Raw genomic sequence first — 17873 nt, forward strand, 5'->3', positions numbered from 1 at the left:
CCAGACGAAAGATTCTTCGTGGTCGCCGCACTATTAACCGCACACATAAACGTAAGAGTTGAAACTTTCTCGAAAACCTGTAAACTTGACAATCATACTATTTTTTTTACTTTTCAGGAGGAACTGCAATCCCAGCATGGGCAATTGTTACACTAGTCGGAATTGCGAACATACTTCTTGGCGGCATTGCCTATTTGATAATGCGTAAAACGATACTACAAACTCCGATAGAGAATGTCAACTCATACACGCCCGCAATGATGCAGGATGATTCATAAAATTCCCACCTCCCACCATCATTACTTCAGTAGAAGTCGGAGTTTCCTTTGAAATGAACCACTGAAGCGATTAACTTGTGCGTTATTCCCCGTTCTACACTTCAAAAAACAATGGAAAACTTTTACTTAAAATACCACAAACATAATTTAATGACAATGTACACAATCCGTCTGAAACTGATGCAAATTAGGTTAAGCGAACACGAAAACAGTTGGTTGTAAACCCAATTTACTCTACGAATAAAACTAACTAAACCGTTAGTACAATATGATTTATCCACAGGACATAATTAGAGAAATAATACTGACCATTGTTCGTAACACATGCATACCAGGTCAGGAATCGTTGCATGCATCGTTTATCCTCCAATTTCATTCTGCTTCCATTAGACGACTAAAGCCAACCCATCCCATCGCCGGATGGATGAATTGTTTTCCGAACAGTCTGTTTGTTTTTCACATTTCATTTCAAGGACCCTACAAAAGCAATCGACTTTCTCATAAATTAAACATTCAAACTCTTCACCAGAATCAATTACCTACCACCACCCGTCGTAACAAGCACACCAGAAAGCGTATGTTAGTCCAAGGCATCAGGTTTTGAAGGGTGTGTTTGATATGATTGACCATCGAATTGCCACAACATTGAATATTTTATCGTTGGTTTTAGCCGACCGACAGGCCAGACTGCACGCACGGTGGTACTCGTAAGGAAGATCACGTCTCAAGTGGGAAAAATGGGTATTTCAGAAATACAGAAGCGAATACACTGCTATGACCATCGTTTACTCACTATCGAAGCTAGTCTACCAGTTACAAATTTCAGAGCGTTATCAAACCACCCAAAGCTGGACCAGCCTGGATGGAAAGGGCGTCGGTCGCGGGTGATCGGTGAAAAGGCAAGATATGTGCTCGAAGACCAGGGTACCGTTGCGAATAGATGACGCAGCCCTCGACGAAGGTCAACAACGATCGCGTTGGAAACATATTTATCATCGCAAATTCGCACTTCTAAATAGCATAAATGTGATAAAAATCTGCAGATATGACAATATTAGCCTAATCTATTCATAGTGGTACATTTTCACTTTTCCAGTTGGTTGTAGCGATGATCAACATTCAGCACAGTCCACTGACGCTGTTCACACAGCGGCGCTGCTCTGTGGGCAGACGTATTTGCGGAACAATTTAGATTTAATTTATACCGCTCGAAGGGGCCTGGAAACAGATAATACACTTCAGAAGTTGGTTCGCTGTCCATCAAAATAATCGTAATGCGAGCGCGAAACGGCTAGATAATAGCCGTGCATGTAGATTTTTTCAGGGGGAGACCAACGACCATCATCATCATCCCTGACTTCCTTTGGGTTCAGTCCATTGCCGACCGTCGGCGGATAATCACTCGAAAACGGAACTGGATCACGAACAGCGTTACACACTTTCGGGGGGTGTGTCACATTGCATTGATTTCCTTATTCTAGTTTCATAGTAAGAGAAAGTGTTTGACTAATCTGCAACAAAATGCATACCCCGGGATCCTCGTCGGCAGGATATGTACTACTGCTGATAGTGCAATTGGTGTTCATAATTGTGTTTGGATTTTTTACTGATTATTCCGAGTCAATATTGCCGAAAAATGTGACAAACATAGCCTCGGAAGCTGCCGTAGAGGAAAAACCGTTACCGAAATACCCACGTGAGTGTTTTGTTATTATGTAATGTTAACGCTAGTGACTTATCTAATTAGAAACGATCGACAAATTGGACTAGCGGAACATCACACCACATTTCGACTAGTTTAAAAGCGAATGCAAGCCCGAGCCCTTAAGTCACATTTGTTGAAATGTGATCGGAAATCGTGAATGGCAAAATTTCTTGAACAATATATCACCAATCAAAGTAAAACTTTTTTATGCTAACCATCAAATTAACAAAAAGTGATATCTCGGTTTTAGGAAAACTGTGTTCAGCCTCTTAGCTGCAGAATTGATTTCTTTCAGAAGCAAATTTCTAATATCCTTGATAAATCCTTCAGGAATGTCAAAATGTCTTAAAATATGCGAGCAAAAATCACGTAAACACACTAAAACGAGAGATAAATTAAAATAAAAAATAAAATAATTAAATTTAAGAAGTGAAAAAGACGAGAATCTGTTTACTTGAAATAGTAAAGCGTAAACCTGCATTAACGCGGATTTTTTTTTGAACGGTTTTTAGTTACGCAAAAAAGACTTGAGTGTAATTGTTTTTGCACTTTAAAGGATTATTTGAAGATCTATTTGGATCCGTTGGATGTACCTTAAAATTAAATAAAGTATTCTTGTGGACGATTTTTTCCCGTCGTATTAGTCATAAAAAGCTGTAGAGGTAAGATATTTTTTCACTACTTTTGCAGTACCTTGATCAATACAAACTAATCAAAACACGTTGTGACACTTACGTTGACCAATGTCATAGATTGACTAACTGTAATAAACTGTAATAAAAATTATTATAAATTTTCTAAACCTGTAAAGAATTAAAGATTTATGTTGTTTATACACTCCTTATTTTTCCAACCCCCGAATTATTTGAAAGATAAGTATGGTGAACGTTAGATCCACTATTTACGTACCACCACGGCCTTTTAGCACTCTTAAAATTGATATGCTGACTTAGGTTGAGCGACCTGGCGATCCTGACAAATGTTAACAATTAACACCTTCGGAATCGTCGATTGCGAAGGAAACGGACTACTCCGGTGTTATTTGTCACTGTTAAATACTATATACTATATAAAAAATATATTTATTTATTTATTTATTTATTTATTTGAGAAGGGAAAAGCCCGCTGGGGTGGGACAGCTTTGACATTCCTTCTCCAGTAGGCACAAAACCTCCTATCTTTTTGTACCTACAGTTTCCACCAAATGATACATAGCTTTTTTAACACTTAAAACTACGAATACATTGCATTAAATACTAATTGTACAAAAGTTTGAGCTTAGGAGTAATAATTTACTTATAACATGATTAACAATAGTTACATTTATTTCAAGGCACGACGAATTTTTTCTTTTAAAACGGTACGAGATAAATTAAAATCGAACACACTGTAACATTGATTAAAAACACGACACATGCTACTGAGAGGCTCGTTTCTAGCGTAGTTGGTAAGTGAGACAGGCAGGTAGAGAAAAGCATGGGATCGAAGTTCTACGGCGGATGTTTATGTTCAGCAGTTGTAGAATGTCGGGGCAGTCAATATATGATGTTAGGATATTGGAGATAAAGGTAGCCTTGGCAACCTCACGCCGTAGTACCAAGGTATCAAGACTAATAAGGTTACACCGATCTTCATAACTTGGAAGATTTAGAGGATCATTCCAAGGTAGAAGTCGTAGGGCGAAACGCACAAATTTACGTTGAATGGCCTCAATCCGTTGAATGCTATTTTGATAGTACTGATCGCACTGAAGAACAGTACAAAATTTTTAAACATGGAATGCTCGTAAACTGTTTAGTGACTCTGAATAGGAAACCAAGATTTTTAGAAGCTTTAGAACAGATAAAAGCTATGTGATCCTTAATGTCAATTTTGAATCTAATAAAACTCTCAAATCTTTTACAACGTTTTCCCGCGTAAGAACAATGTCCGAGATTTTATAATCAAATGATACGACTGATCGTTTGCGTGTAAAGGAGATACAAGAGCACTTTGAAGCATTTAACACCATTCTGTTGATATTGCACCAATCAGCAAAGATCCAACTGCGATTGTAAAAATTGGGTGTCCGAGATATTCTTAATTATGGAAAATAGTTTGAAATCATCGGCATACGATAATTTCATGCATTTAAGGGTAAGATGAATGTCATTAAGGTACAGCAGAAAAATGTAAGGACCTAGATGACTTCCTTGTGGCACACCAGATGTGACAGAAAAAGGTAGAGAAATAGTATTTCCAATTTTAACGGACATAGTCCTACCGGTAAGATATGATTCAAACCAGTTAAGGATATTGCCACTTAATCCAAGCCTCTGAAGTTTCGAGACGGCGATCTGATGATTTATTTTGTCGAAAACTGCTGATAAATCCATATAGATTGCATCGACCTGAAGATGGTTTTGCATTGAGCGAGCAATGAAGGATGTGTAGGAAATCAGGTTAGTACAGGTTGACCGTTTGGATACGAAACCATATACGACTTTTATCAATGTAGCTAGAGAAATTGTAAGTAAGGAATTTCAGAACAACCAGCTCGAAAAGCTTTGCAATGACACAGAGTGATGCTATTCCACGATAGTTTGAAACGATTTGTTTTGGACCTTTTTTATAGACTGGAAAGACATATGAAGTTTTCCATGCGGTAGGGAAACTACCCGAAAGCAGAGATATGTTGAAAGTGCGGACCAGTGGAGTACAAAGAGCCAAACCACAATTCTTCAGTATGATTGAAGGAATCCCGTGTAGTGCCAGAATTTTTTTGGATTATTACGAAGGTTCAGTTGAATTTGAGTTTGATATGAATTAAACAGTAACTTGTTTAAACGCTTATAACGGTTATTTAAAGATATGTAATGATACTTAAGCTGAGTTGTACGAAACTTTGAAAGTTTTTTGAGCGCTTATCTCTTGGCAGTTTTTAAAGTTTTAAGAGTGTGATTTGACCAAGGAGGAAAAGTAGACTGTCGTTTGATTTTCTTTGGAGTAAATTGATCGATAGCGTACAACAGAATGTTGGATACATTTAGAGCTGCTGACTCAGCATCACAGCCGTCGAGTATTGAGCTCCAGTTAAGGTTGGAAAGAAACTCGTTCATTCTCAAGAAATCAGTTTTACCATAGTTATAAGCTGGATCGTCAGCAGTGTCTTCGTAAGTGAGTGGTGTTAATTTATGGAAAAAGATATAAGGTGGTAATATGATTGTTCATTTTCCAGTGAAATCATACTGATAGAACTAATTGTCATCATATCAATATGTAATGAAAAGGTAGCCTATGAACCTTTTTAAAGTTTTCTAAAAAAATAAGGTCGTTTGGAAAACTAGCCTGGACTCGGAAGAGTAAGTCCCGACCAGGGCTTCGACTGATCCTTTTTTTCTGCCGCAGTCACACCAACGCGCATTCAAGTTCACACCGTCCGTTTAGTGGAATACGAACGCTATGCATAACACAAATGGCAGTTTGCTCAGTCAAACGCCGATTGCACGCAGTAGAACGAACGCGTTCTAAAGCTTTTTAACATTTTCGTTTCGATCAAGCTGCCTTTACCGTTTGGAGCAGCGAATGACTGCAAAACAGTCAAATGACTAGCAGTCACCACGCTAACGAAAAGCAACCGCACAATCGTATGATTCAATACTACAAATAAAAACAACCACTACATGTGCATGGAAGAAGTCGGTCGGACTCCGTCCAATACAAACGAATATTTTGCTTGCGTCGGACCGACGTCCGGGTGACAAACTATTACTGTAAGCAGCCGATTTGGAGACAAAAAGAGAAACGAAAAAATACGTCACCGCATGCTTCCAGTCAGTTTGCAGTTTATATTCTCAAAGCGCAAAGCAAAACGGGAGATCGACTGTTTGCTTTTAGTGAGATGCCGCATGAATTGTAAGACGGCAGCTTGACTGGATTGAAAAAACAGTCAAATGATCGTTCAAAAAGCGGAGTTTGAATGCGAAAAGTTCGCATTCACGGCAGTCACATTCAACTTGCGATCCCTTTTCAAGCCCTGGTCCCGACCAATTCATGCCAAGTAAAACCTGCCGCGTTAGTCAGAAAGTAGAACGGCCAACGGTGGCACAAAGTAACAAAAACGAATCTAACAATGCGCGGACCAGTTTCTCCAAGGGTGCGCGTTTTCGAAGTTGAAATTTGAAAAAAAAAGCTTGATTTGGAAAACAAAAATAAGCATATGAACCTTTCTTCGAGGCTTGCGGATAAATTTGAGGTGCAAGCAAGAAGATGCATCATTTAAGTAGAAAATTTGCTGTATTATCGCAGCTGGAAGTTGTCCTATTGGATCGTCTTTTCTAATTGGAATTTCGAGCAGCTCACATGTCTTTCTAAAGTGCTCTAGATTTGTATTTTCTATACGGTTCAACCTCAAACTGAGGAGAGTGCATGCCGAAGCCAAATTTTTGAAACTTTTGCACTTTTCTCTTTATCAAGTTAAGTGTCTTTATCAAGTTAAGTGTAAGTGTAGTACCAAAGATAGTCAGCAAGACCTACCGGCGACTTTCACCAGCAAACATATACATTTTCTACATGCTATTTAATTAACACAAAACTGTAAAATTCCGCTGCACGTAAATTCGACATCAAAGGACCAGGACCAGTTTGTCTATCAAATTGCGTTTAATTTCAATGATTACAGAGATATTAAAAATCCTTTTTGACAGTACACAGTTGAAATAATCATAAATAATTATCTCAGAAAGCTCCGGAGTACTGGCCGGATTGCACTTTTTGGGAACGACTGACAGGGATGGCACCTCCTCAGAAGAAAAAAAGTGAAGAGAAAAATTCAAACTGTGCTCAGTCTTCAACGCGATTTATTCTGCTCCGTTTCATTTTAACTGTGCTCTTTCTTGCTGAACGCAGTTGTATGAGCAACCGCACACTGTGCTACTCATTGAGGAGAATGTTAATACACTTTGAATAAGTTGATGCGATGCGCTGACGTATGACAACTACGGGTAGTTTTAACATGGGTAGTGCGTTGAGAAAAAACGACTATTGTCAGTAGCGATCATTACCATCAGAAAAATATTAATCCATTAATGCAGTTGAATCATGATTCTTACATTTAGTATATTCAGTTGAGTTTGGCTGCCCGTGAACGCAACTGCATCATATGGTTAGGCATGTCACAACGGCAACAGTGCGAAAAATGTTATTTAGATATGGCAACATTTGAATTCCCATACATATGCTTCTTGTCGCGTACCAACAGGAAAGTCCCATTATAAACAAAGGCAATTCTCCGCTAAGATTCAAAATATAACGACTTTTGATTGTCTTGACGCCTCTGAGTCTATAGCTGCTGTACGCGCACCGGTTGTTTTGTTTCCAGGTTTACTGCTGTAGCTACCGAGAGGACCGGGAGCAAAACCGAAAGTTGCTCATTTAAAGAGCGCATTAAGAAATTTTTCTGCACGTTAGTTTTTCTCATTGTGTTTAGTCTGTTTCTCATTGTGTGGATTTACTTCTCATTTCTGAAAGCAGTTCTGCTCATTGTGTGGAACAAAAAAAGTTGCACTTTTTGCACAATGAGTGAGGAAATAACAAGCCTGACGACTGTAACCCATTGTCGTTGTACCGCTATTTGGCCGAATTTGAATAGTGGTAGTCTGGCAACCCGGGCCAGAAAAAATCGGATACATTGCGTTTTGTAACAGCAGAAATAAGCGGCAAAATTATCCTCCACACATATTTGAGTTACTACCTACTAAGATGATCTGAAATAGTTATTGATTGAAACAAAAATGATTTCTTTCTGTCTTCAACCTGCCACTAGAGGGTTAGTCTAAGTTCGCTCATTTCATTTGGGTCATGGTCAACTCTACTTGGCAGGCTTGTTATTTCCTCACTCATTGTGCAAAAAGTGCAACTTTTTTTGTTCAACACAATGAGCAGAACTGCTTTCAGAAATGAGAAATAAATCCACACAATGAGAAACAGACTAAACATAATGAGAAAAACTGACGGGCAGAAAAACTTCTTAATGCGCTCTTTAAATGAGCAACTTTCGGTCCTCTCGGTTGCTACAGCAGTAAACGTGAAAACAAAACAACCGGTGCGCGTACAGCAACTATAGACTCAGAGGCGTCAAGACAATCAAAAGTCGTTAAATTTTGAATCTTAGCAGAGAATTACCTTTGTTTATAATGGGACTTTCCTGTTGGTGCGCGTCAAGAAGCAAATGCATGGGAATTCCAATGTTGTCATATCAAAATAACATTTTTCGCACTGTTGCCGTTGTGACATGCCTAACTATATGATGCAGTTGCGTTCACGTGCAGCCAAACCCAACTGAATATACTAAATGTAAGAATCATGATGCAACTGCATTAACGGATTAATATTTTTCTGATGGCAATGACCGCTACTGACAATAGTCGTTTTTTCTCAACGCACTACCCATGTTAAAACTACCCGTAGTTGTCATACGTCAGCGCATCGCATCAACGTATTCAAAGTGTATTAACATTCTCCTCAATGAGTAGCACAATGTGCTGTTGCTCATACAACTGCGTTCAGCAAGAAAGAGAAAAGTTAAAACAAACGACGACTGGCTTGTTAGACCAGTTTCGTACCGCAAGGTCAACTGTGGAGCCTCTCTCACGGAAAATTGGAGAGAGGGAGCTCCAAATCTGTGGCCATCGGCTTACGGCACATAATCCCTGCGTGAGTTCTACTTTTCGGCTCCGTAAAGACTTTACACCCCAGTAAGAATTGTCGGACGGACGTCGTCCGACATATGCCAGCTTTATGCTGTTACCGTTTCGCTTCTTTACCCTATACCCATAGGTATGATTACAGAAAAACGCAACTAGATAGTAGTATACTAGAGTTCGGTATGAATTGGTTTATATAATTTTAGAGGTAGGTTGGGTACGCGTTTAATTGGCTGTTAAAATAATATGGTTATAAATTAAAATGAATATAAATAAACTTAAAATCCTAGAGACTAAATGAAATATATACAGTAGGAAACGATTAAAGCTAAATTAAAATTCCTCCGAGTTATCATAAGGTTGACTCCTTATGCCCATAGAATCAATAAAGTGTCGTTTTGCTTCACCGATTGACTGTCCTGCCGAAAACATAAAGTTTAACAGAGATAAAAACACAAAGTAAACAATACACTCGAAACTACTTCTACCCAAGTTTTCAAGTGAAAATATCCAATGGGTAATTTTCTACAGCGTTTTTTTCCGTGATGCAATTTTATGTGGGTCACCCTTTAACCTTCATGGGCATTTCTATCTATTCGCAGATTTCCAGGACATCCACGTGATGATCTTCATCGGTTTCGCCTTTCTGATGACCTTCCTCAAGCGCTACGGATTCAGCGCATCCGGTCTCAACCTGCTGGTCGGAGCCCTAGTGATCCAGTGGGCCATCATAATGCGCGGCTGTTACGAAATGGAACACGGCAAGATACCGCTGTCATTGGATAACCTGATCGGGGCCGATATTGCTGCGGCAGCCGTCCTGATTAGTATGGGAGCACTGCTTGGCCGTACCACTCCGCTGCAGTTGTTGATCTTGGGTATCATAGAAATTGCAGTGTTCGCGGCCAACGAGTACCTTCAGTTGGAACTGATGAAAGTCACCGACGTGGGCGGTTCTATTACTGTGCATGCTTTTGGAGCATACTTCGGACTGGCTGTGAGCTTCGTTATGAGACCGAAGAAAGAGGATGCCAAGGCCGGACCAATGGAGTGTTCCTCGTACAGTTCGGATATTACGGCAATGATCGGGACCATTTTTCTGTGGATTTTCTGGCCAAGTTTTAACTCGGCTTTGGTAGATGGTGCCCAACAGGAACGAGCCATTATCAATACCTATCTGTCGCTGGCTGCCTGCACCGTAACGGCGTTCGTAGTTTCGGGATTGGTTTCACATGAGAAAAAGTTCGATATGGTACACGTGCAGAATTCAACACTGGCTGGAGGAGTGGCAGTGGGTTCGATTTGTAATTTGATTATTCATCCCTTTGGAGCACTGTTGGTGGGTTTCATAGCCGGAGTAATCTCAGTTTTAGGATACAGATTTTTAACTGTAAGTAGAGAAATTGATAAGGTAATACAAGGTAACAAATTTTAACCAATTTTTTAATTCATAGCCATCGATACTTTCGAATCTTCGGATAGCAGATACGTGTGGGGTAAATAATCTCCACGGTATGCCGGCACTACTTTCGGCAGTGTTCTCCGCCATATATGCTTCACTAGCAACATCTGAAACATACGGAAGCTCTCTCATAGAAATTTTCCCTGCAATGGAAGCAGTCACTCCTGCGATGAACTCCACTGTCACCGGGGAATCAAGCAAAGAAATGCATGAATTTATCATTGGGGTCTGAACATGCGAATATTTTATTTTGAACTTATGTGAACAGAGAAATTACTTCTAATCTCATTTCAGGGTTACGGCCGAAGTGCAGCAAAACAAGGTGCATACCAGCTATCGGCTATTTTATTGACAGTGTTGATTGCCATTGTTGGTGGATTATTCACAGGTAATTTAGTTTTAAAATCACCAATAATGAATAAGCTAACACTACTAACTGACCATTTCTAAACTAACATTTACGCATCTAACCCAATAAGGCCTAGTATTAAGAAGTCAATACGTCGGTGGTGTGCTGCCAGCTAAACAACTTTTCCAGGACGATTTGTGGTGGGCGGTGGAACCGCTAGAAATTAAAGTTGAGACGTTTACTTCATCGCCTCGCCCAATACCTTCACTACACATGTCAAACGCCCAGGTTCCGTTTCTGATTCTCAAAGCGGATTTAATTTTTAAAAGAGCAAAGAAAAAATATCGCAAGTAATGATTAGGACCTCGTGGCATTCTGTTGTTAAAAATTTTCACAAAAATTGGCTTGGTGCGTGTCCTGATTGCATTACATGTGACATTGTTGCTTTCGAAAATCGAGCACCGTGAAGGAAACATTCACTTCAATGCACTCCCTTTTTTCACAGGCCTAGTTCTAAAGTCGCCGACGGTTCGTCAATTGGAAAAAGATGAGTTGCATAAGGACGATGCATACTGGGAAACACCCACGGAATCAATTGCAAGCTCCACCTGAAATGGGCTTTTTGCAGAAGAATCTACCCGACAGTATTTGTATTTGTAATAAATTTTACTCACAATTAAATGTTTTGAAAAATCAACACGCTGTTTATGATTTATGATCACATAATTGTAAGCAAAATATATCGCTTTTATCATCAAAGTTTCTACTGAAAGTGGAAATGCAGAACAGCGGAAATAAATTAAATGAAAACCACAAAACAATTACCCTATGCTGACATTCGCAGATTATTGTCAATATATAAATCACCCACAATAACCATTAATCCAATTTGCTGTCATCGGGCTCGAAAATAGAAGACTGCAAAGTAGACAAGATAATTGACATCACAAATTTCAGAGGTAAAAACCAGGCTATGATAGCCGCAATTCACGATACGACATCGATTTTTGACACCCGAAAAAAATAGTTGATTGGCTTTGTTCGGTCAATGCCAACTAAAATTACGCTAACGCCTATCTCATTAGTTAACGGAATTTGCATGCGGTTCCTTTATGCGTGCCGTAATAGGGATAAATACGACAATAATACGGTTCATAAAAAAACAAGCAATTTTTAGTGGAATCTGTTATATTCAAGAAAGCTCGCTTTCTTACGAAATTTGTTTCTTTGTTTCCATGTTAAATCAAAGCACCTGACCAAACTCGAGGAGCTAACTAAGTGCTGGCTGTCTGTCTAGCCAGCACTAATAGGAAACAGGAACGCGAATGTATTTAGCACACCCCCGAAGCCTTACGGTGCAGTGGCTGCTAATTTCCATTAACACAGTTGCGTTGCTAAGAAGTGTGAATCGTTGAACTGGCAGCTAACAACACAAAGGCTTCCTAGGCTAACCCATGCGGATGTTTGATCTGAATAGATTTATTTTTTTCCGAGTTTCAGAATTGAAAATGATTTTAGAGCACGCATAATTCCAAAATTAAAGTAAATTGAGAATAGCTCATTTAATTATAAACCGAAAGCGGGTTGAAAAAAACACTCTCGTTTGAATAATCGTATAATGAGGGCGTTCGAGTAAAAAAATGAGGTTTCAGTACGGAATATGACCAAAAATGTTGAAACGTCGAAATCAAACGTTCAAACCGCTAAACAACATTCGAATCTGCGAATCCATCGGCAGAAACAGAGGCAGCTAAAACAAATCCCAAAATAAGGAGTATCAAACAGGTCCAGAGTATGAAAACTGTACGATAAAGCATCGTAGCTGGAAATTCCAAGTGCATAATAATGGACGACAAAACATACGTCACATTCAAATTTAATTCCTTGTCACAGTATTATACAGTTCGAGAAGGACAAGGAACCAGTCTAAAACATCCATCCATGTCGAGAAATTTGGTAAAAAGATTATTCAACGAACAATATGTCAAAAGGCCCAATGAGCAAATGAGCGATTCTCTTTAAGTCTCCTCTCTTACGTTAGTCTTCTTACAGCGGCATAAACGCATTTCAACCCAATTTTTCTCAAAGATTAGCTGACCAATAACGCCAGCAACCGTTTCATGCTAAACAGATGCATTCAAGTACATTAGCGGGTAAGCGTCAGAGACGAGACACAAAGAGAATCTCTCATTTGCAGATCGGACCTTTTGATATGTTGCTCGAGATTTGTGGCTGCTAAAATATCTCAACTGATCATTACAACTGAGGTATGAAATAAGGAGAGTCACCTAGAAGGAGCGTCAAATATAGCTCTGACTCTTTAAATGCCCTGCCTAGCGCATCCTCGAAAATCTACGTCAAACGATGACGATCGATGGCCGTGGACGAGTTCTACGACAAACTCGGGGAGTTAAGGACACATGAGTGAGTCCTTACGAATTGCAGGAAAATAATAATGTTTTATAGCAACTGAATTCATGAAACATTTGAGCAGGAATGGTTCGATTTTTTTACTTGCCTATTTTTTTTGTTTACCTTTGATTCATTTCAGAGTCATTCAATCAGAGTTTTGTCATTTGGTTCGGTGTTAAGTCAGACCGAACCAAGTGACAAAACTCTGATTTCGAGAAAAACGCGTTCAAAATTTGCTACTCTACATGGTTTAAAGGTATCAATCTTTCGGAATCATCTCATAACTCTAGCTGTTTGCAACATTTATGTAAACTGATTAGCATAAAATGTAGCTTGGAAATCTCTTGATCGTTTGCTGTCACTAACTCATTTGTTTTAAATTTTACGACTTGGTCCGATCTAATTAAACACGGCCCGTTTGAATAAGTTGTATATGGGACATTTGTTAGTATCTAATCTAGCTACTAGTTGATTGCCCGATCTAACTCGGGTCCTATTTTCATCTGTTATTGTAAATTCTCATAATGCAAGAAACAAACAGCTTTTTCTCGTTTAAATGTGTCTAATTCCTATGGCAATTTTTCTCCGGTTATCCCCCAGCCACTTGTAAATCTGTCTTCTCGATAATCCCTATAAATTGACACAAAGTCTTTTTTACGTTATTGAACCTCCTCCTTGTTAATGACCACCCTATTCCCCTTTTCAGAAATCCAGCAACTTGTACAACTGCTATCGTTCCAAATACAAGAGAAACGTAACCCTTTACCCATTTGAACCTTCTTCTTGTAAAAGACTGCCAACCCCCTTACTTACTTTTGTCAAAATTGATACAACTTTGTCAAAATTTGCTCAGCTGAGACGGTACTGTCAAATGGAACAAAATTGAGTCGAAGTGATCGGACCATCTCTGGTTTGACCTAAATTATTCAAGAACGCTACTCTCGGCTTTCGCTCCTAGTCTTTTATCATCCATATTTGTTTTTCCGCCTTTCATCTTCCATTTTTTGTCGTTTGATTTTTTTGTTCATAATTTTCTATCGTATTCTAGTCATTTTTCGTTAGTTTTTCAAATACCTGTTACTCTGTGTTTTTAATCCTTTTTAACATCTGGCTTTCTGGCACCTTCATGTGATTTTTTTGTGCCTATTTTGGTTGCTCTTGATGGCGTGTTTTTGTCTCGTCGTTGTTCTGCTTTGGAATTTATTGTCGCTTCTCTGGTGATGTTTCAGTGTCTTTTTATCAAATTTATGACATTTACCGCTGTCTTTTTGTCATCTCTTTGTTGTCTTTTCTTCGAATTCGTCATCTTTTCCTTTTCTATCATCTTTACAGGATCTTTTTGCCATCTTTCCATTGTATTTTCATCGTCTTATCATCATTTTTAACGTTAATTTTCAACCTTTTTTGTCGCTTTTTTGACAGCGACAGTGACAAAAACGGTAAAATTTTTGTTTTGTAAAATATCAGAGACAGCTGACCCTAAAATCCATCCGAAAGTATGGCTGTTCCTCAGCGGAGCTCGAACCTGTCATCAAGAGACGCGAAAAAATGGCTGGAATTTGGCAATCATAGGTCCAAAAACCTAAGCAAAGTACTGGTCCATGGCGCTAAGCAAGATCTAGAGGCTAGAAACAGGCAAAAAAAAATTTTGATTTTATATATGATGAAACGTACTGCGAGGCCGTTTTCGAACATTTCCCTCGTTCGATAAGCAGAGTCGGCAAAAAGGTCGAAGTGTAGTTGTAGCTGTTGACTGAAAAGTGACGCTATCGAGACTTCTAGAGCCAAGAACCAAGATATTTATCAAAGGAGTGTTTCAAGCAGATTGCCATTGCCATTCGATCAAATAGTAGTGGTACAACGACAATGGCGTCACTGAGCTCCCTAAGGAAGGAGTGGATTCCAGATTGTATCCCAGATTGATTGAGGAATACTAGTCGGTTTTCTGTTTTTTTGTCATTATGATTCATCTGACATTTAATGTCTTAATGAATTTACCAGTATAAAACCTTAATTCATGGCATGGCAGATCTAGAAAACTTATTTTTAAAACAGTGATGGGGTTCGTTAAAAATATACATCTCTTCCACCAACGAATGCAGACGCGAATGCATGCCGTGACTGGTTCATTATATCCGAAAGATAATCTATGTAAATCGGGAAAAGCAGTGTATCGGGACGTAATGTCCTTTGCGAGGCCCGCAAATTCAAAGCCCAAAGCAGCCAGGGGGAGTCGATCTTACTATCCAATCAGTATTGCTTGTTGAATGGTTCGTCGTCGTGGTTCGTTCGATGTAATGTATCTAATCTTAGTCGTCAACATCGGTCAGGGTACGAAGAAAGGTCAGATGGGTTGCGCTATTGAAAATGCTTTAAAACCAGCCTGATAGAACGTTTCTGGATGCGATCGATTCGAATGCTCCAATATGCTTGATGTAAGCACCAAACTACATATATCGTCTTTAGGCAGTGAGGACCGGTAAAATCCTTTGCAATTTTCGAAATAAATCACAACTGACGAGGAGTTTCAAAGTGAAAATAGAAGCTGGCTGCAAACTAAGTAAGAAAACAGCTGGTGCAAAGGTAACAGACCTAATTCTACTTTCCTCTGACACAACCAAGACTCTGACACATTCAAGACTAGAACCTTATTTTTCATACCTATACGCAGTCGAAGATTTGCTTAAAGTAGAGGTGTTGAGGACGCTGCCCAGATAACACAAAATCGTAACAGAAAGTTCACATTAAATCGTTTTCATGTCAATTTCACATTGGAATTGTATAATGATTAGAGTATGTCAAATCGAAGTGAACAATAAGTTGCTTTGCAGTCGTGCGTGTCTTCATATGCAATTCATGACTGTGAATTACAAAGCAGTATAGATGATTGCAATATTTGATTACATCTTAATCATATATTCAGGAGTATTTAGCTGCGTGTTATAAAAACTACGCAAAATAGAATTACAAATAATTGTCAAAATTTTCGCACGTATATCGCCTCCACTTTGGTACATGTTCTTATATGGCGTGAAACTTTTTCGTTCAGATATGATTTCGTATATCTCAGTTGCAATCGAGATGTACAAACCAAATGGTTTACTGGGTGATAGTTGTTTACGTGACACCATTCTGCAAATTGGGTAATAATGCTTTGCAGTAGTAGATCTTTCACAAAACAAACATCACTAAAACAAGTTACTAAGTTACTTCCATGTACGATTCAGTAGAAACTAACTTTACTAAGACCTGCCCATTGATTACGTGCGTTTGAAGCCGGCAGATGCTGCCAAACGATTCAGTTTTCAAAATTGGCAGAGTTATACGCATTTACAACCTTTTATTTGAACCAGTGAATAACATATTTGTTCCCATAACATGCCACCTTATTGAAGGACGACGTTCTCCCAATGTCGAATGTTTCAAAAAACTATAAAGGACTAGAGGACCCGGCGCGCGTTGCTACGCCATTCTAAAAAGGGGATACATGCATAATCCTGAATATTTGATTAATTGTAATCTTGCAACCAAGAGCTTTCTTTTTGACAACCCAAGGTATTCCTAAATCATGCCGCAAATTTCTAATCCAACGCATCAGCATTTGTGACTCGAGCAGCAAGTCCAACGTAACGATTTGGGTTTTATTACCAACCCTTAAAATGGTAATGTTGGCAAAATCGTAATAAAATATCAGTGCAGTTCGATTGAAATCAGTTGAAAACTGGTCAGAAACCATAAGCAAAGCCATGGGTTTATACCGTCTTTAGACATTACCCTTCTTTATCGACAGACTTCGCAGCCGGCTGTTAGAGTACAGGAAAATTACGGGGCCAGTGCAACGATCCTATTGACTCTAACTAGCAAGCACCGCCTAGCCGAGATTCGAACATACGACGACTAGCTTGTTAGACCAGCATCGTACCTCGAAGCTAACTGGGCGAGTTCAGAAGTTTCAGTTGGGTCAGAAACCATAAGCTTAGTGCAATCTCAACATTATTTTCTTCATATTTTCATTTCAACAATGTATTTTGTTTTTAAAATAAGTATTATATTATCTTACTTTTATTTAATTTGACCCATTATCTAGGCTTCACCGATATATTCTTAACAATTTTGTTCCAAATTTATCTTATATTTTAGTATGGACGGCAACACGCGAGTTCGATTACTTTTTGAATATTGCAAAAAATTCGGTTTAATTTGTATGAGAACTCTCCTCCCTCCCAGAAGGAAGAGGAATCTCAATACGCCATAGAAAAAATTTTTGCCTCCAGTAACCCCCAAATTCATTTGCTTGAGTAATAGTCGAGTTATGGGGAAATTTGTGTTTTATTTGTATGGGAGCCCCCCTCTTAGAAGAAGGAGGTTTATCAATCTATCATAGAAAAAAAAATTCTACCTCCAAAAACATTCACATGCCAAATTTGGTGCCATTTGCTTGATTGGTTCCCGAGTTATAAAGAAATTTGTCTTTCATTTGTATTGAAGCCCCCCCCCTTCTAAAGGGAGAGGGGTTTCAAACAACCATAGAAAAAAATCCTGTCTCTAGAAACCCCTCATACCAAATTTGGTTCCATTTGCTTGATTAATAGTCAGTTTATGAGGAAATTTTTGTTTTATTTGTATGGGAGCCCCCCTCTGAGAGGAAGAAGGGTTCTCAATCTACCATAGAAAAAATTTCTGCCTCCAAAAACCTTCGCACGCCAAACTTGGTTCCATTTGCTTGATTAGTTCCCGAGTTATAAAGAAATTTGTGTTCCATTTGTATGGGAGCCCCCCCTTCTAGAGGGGGGAGGGGTCTCAAACCATGCTAACAACATTCCTCACATCAAACGCAATGTGTATACCAAGTTTCAACAAAATCCGTCGAGCGGTTTGCGAGTCTATACCGGACACACGAACAGCATTTCATTCTTATATATATAGATATTCGAAGAATATATAAAATTTATACTATGCATACACACATACATACATACATACA

At 38.9% G+C, this 17873-nt stretch overlaps 1 protein-coding gene across 1 annotated transcript; it reads left to right on the forward strand.

Moving 5' to 3' along the window:
• Positions 1 to 1799: 1799 nt before the first annotated feature.
• LOC128742582 (ammonium transporter Rh type A) lies at positions 1800 to 11089 on the forward strand. Its single transcript, XM_053838984.1, has 5 exons — positions 1800 to 1974; positions 9269 to 10056; positions 10121 to 10354; positions 10423 to 10516; positions 10983 to 11089. The coding sequence occupies exons 1-5, from the start codon at positions 1800 to 1802 to the stop codon at positions 11087 to 11089; spliced, it is 1398 nt and encodes a 465-aa protein (XP_053694959.1).
• Positions 11090 to 17873: the final 6784 nt, after the last annotated feature.

Source organism: Sabethes cyaneus, chromosome 3 (assembly GCF_943734655.1).
Source record: "Sabethes cyaneus chromosome 3, idSabCyanKW18_F2, whole genome shotgun sequence".
NCBI classification, from domain to species: Eukaryota; Metazoa; Arthropoda; class Insecta; order Diptera; family Culicidae; genus Sabethes; species Sabethes cyaneus.

Coding starts and splice junctions, on each gene's coding strand:
- LOC128742582 (XM_053838984.1), top strand. CDS start 1,800: ATGCATACCCCGGGATCCTCGTCGGCAGGATATGTACTACTGCTGATA. Junction 10,057..10,120: donor TAGGATACAGATTTTTAACT/GTAAGTAGAGAA, acceptor TTTAATTCATAG/CCATCGATACTTTCGAATCT. Junction 10,517..10,982: donor TGTTGGTGGATTATTCACAG/GTAATTTAGTTT, acceptor CTTTTTTCACAG/GCCTAGTTCTAAAGTCGCCG.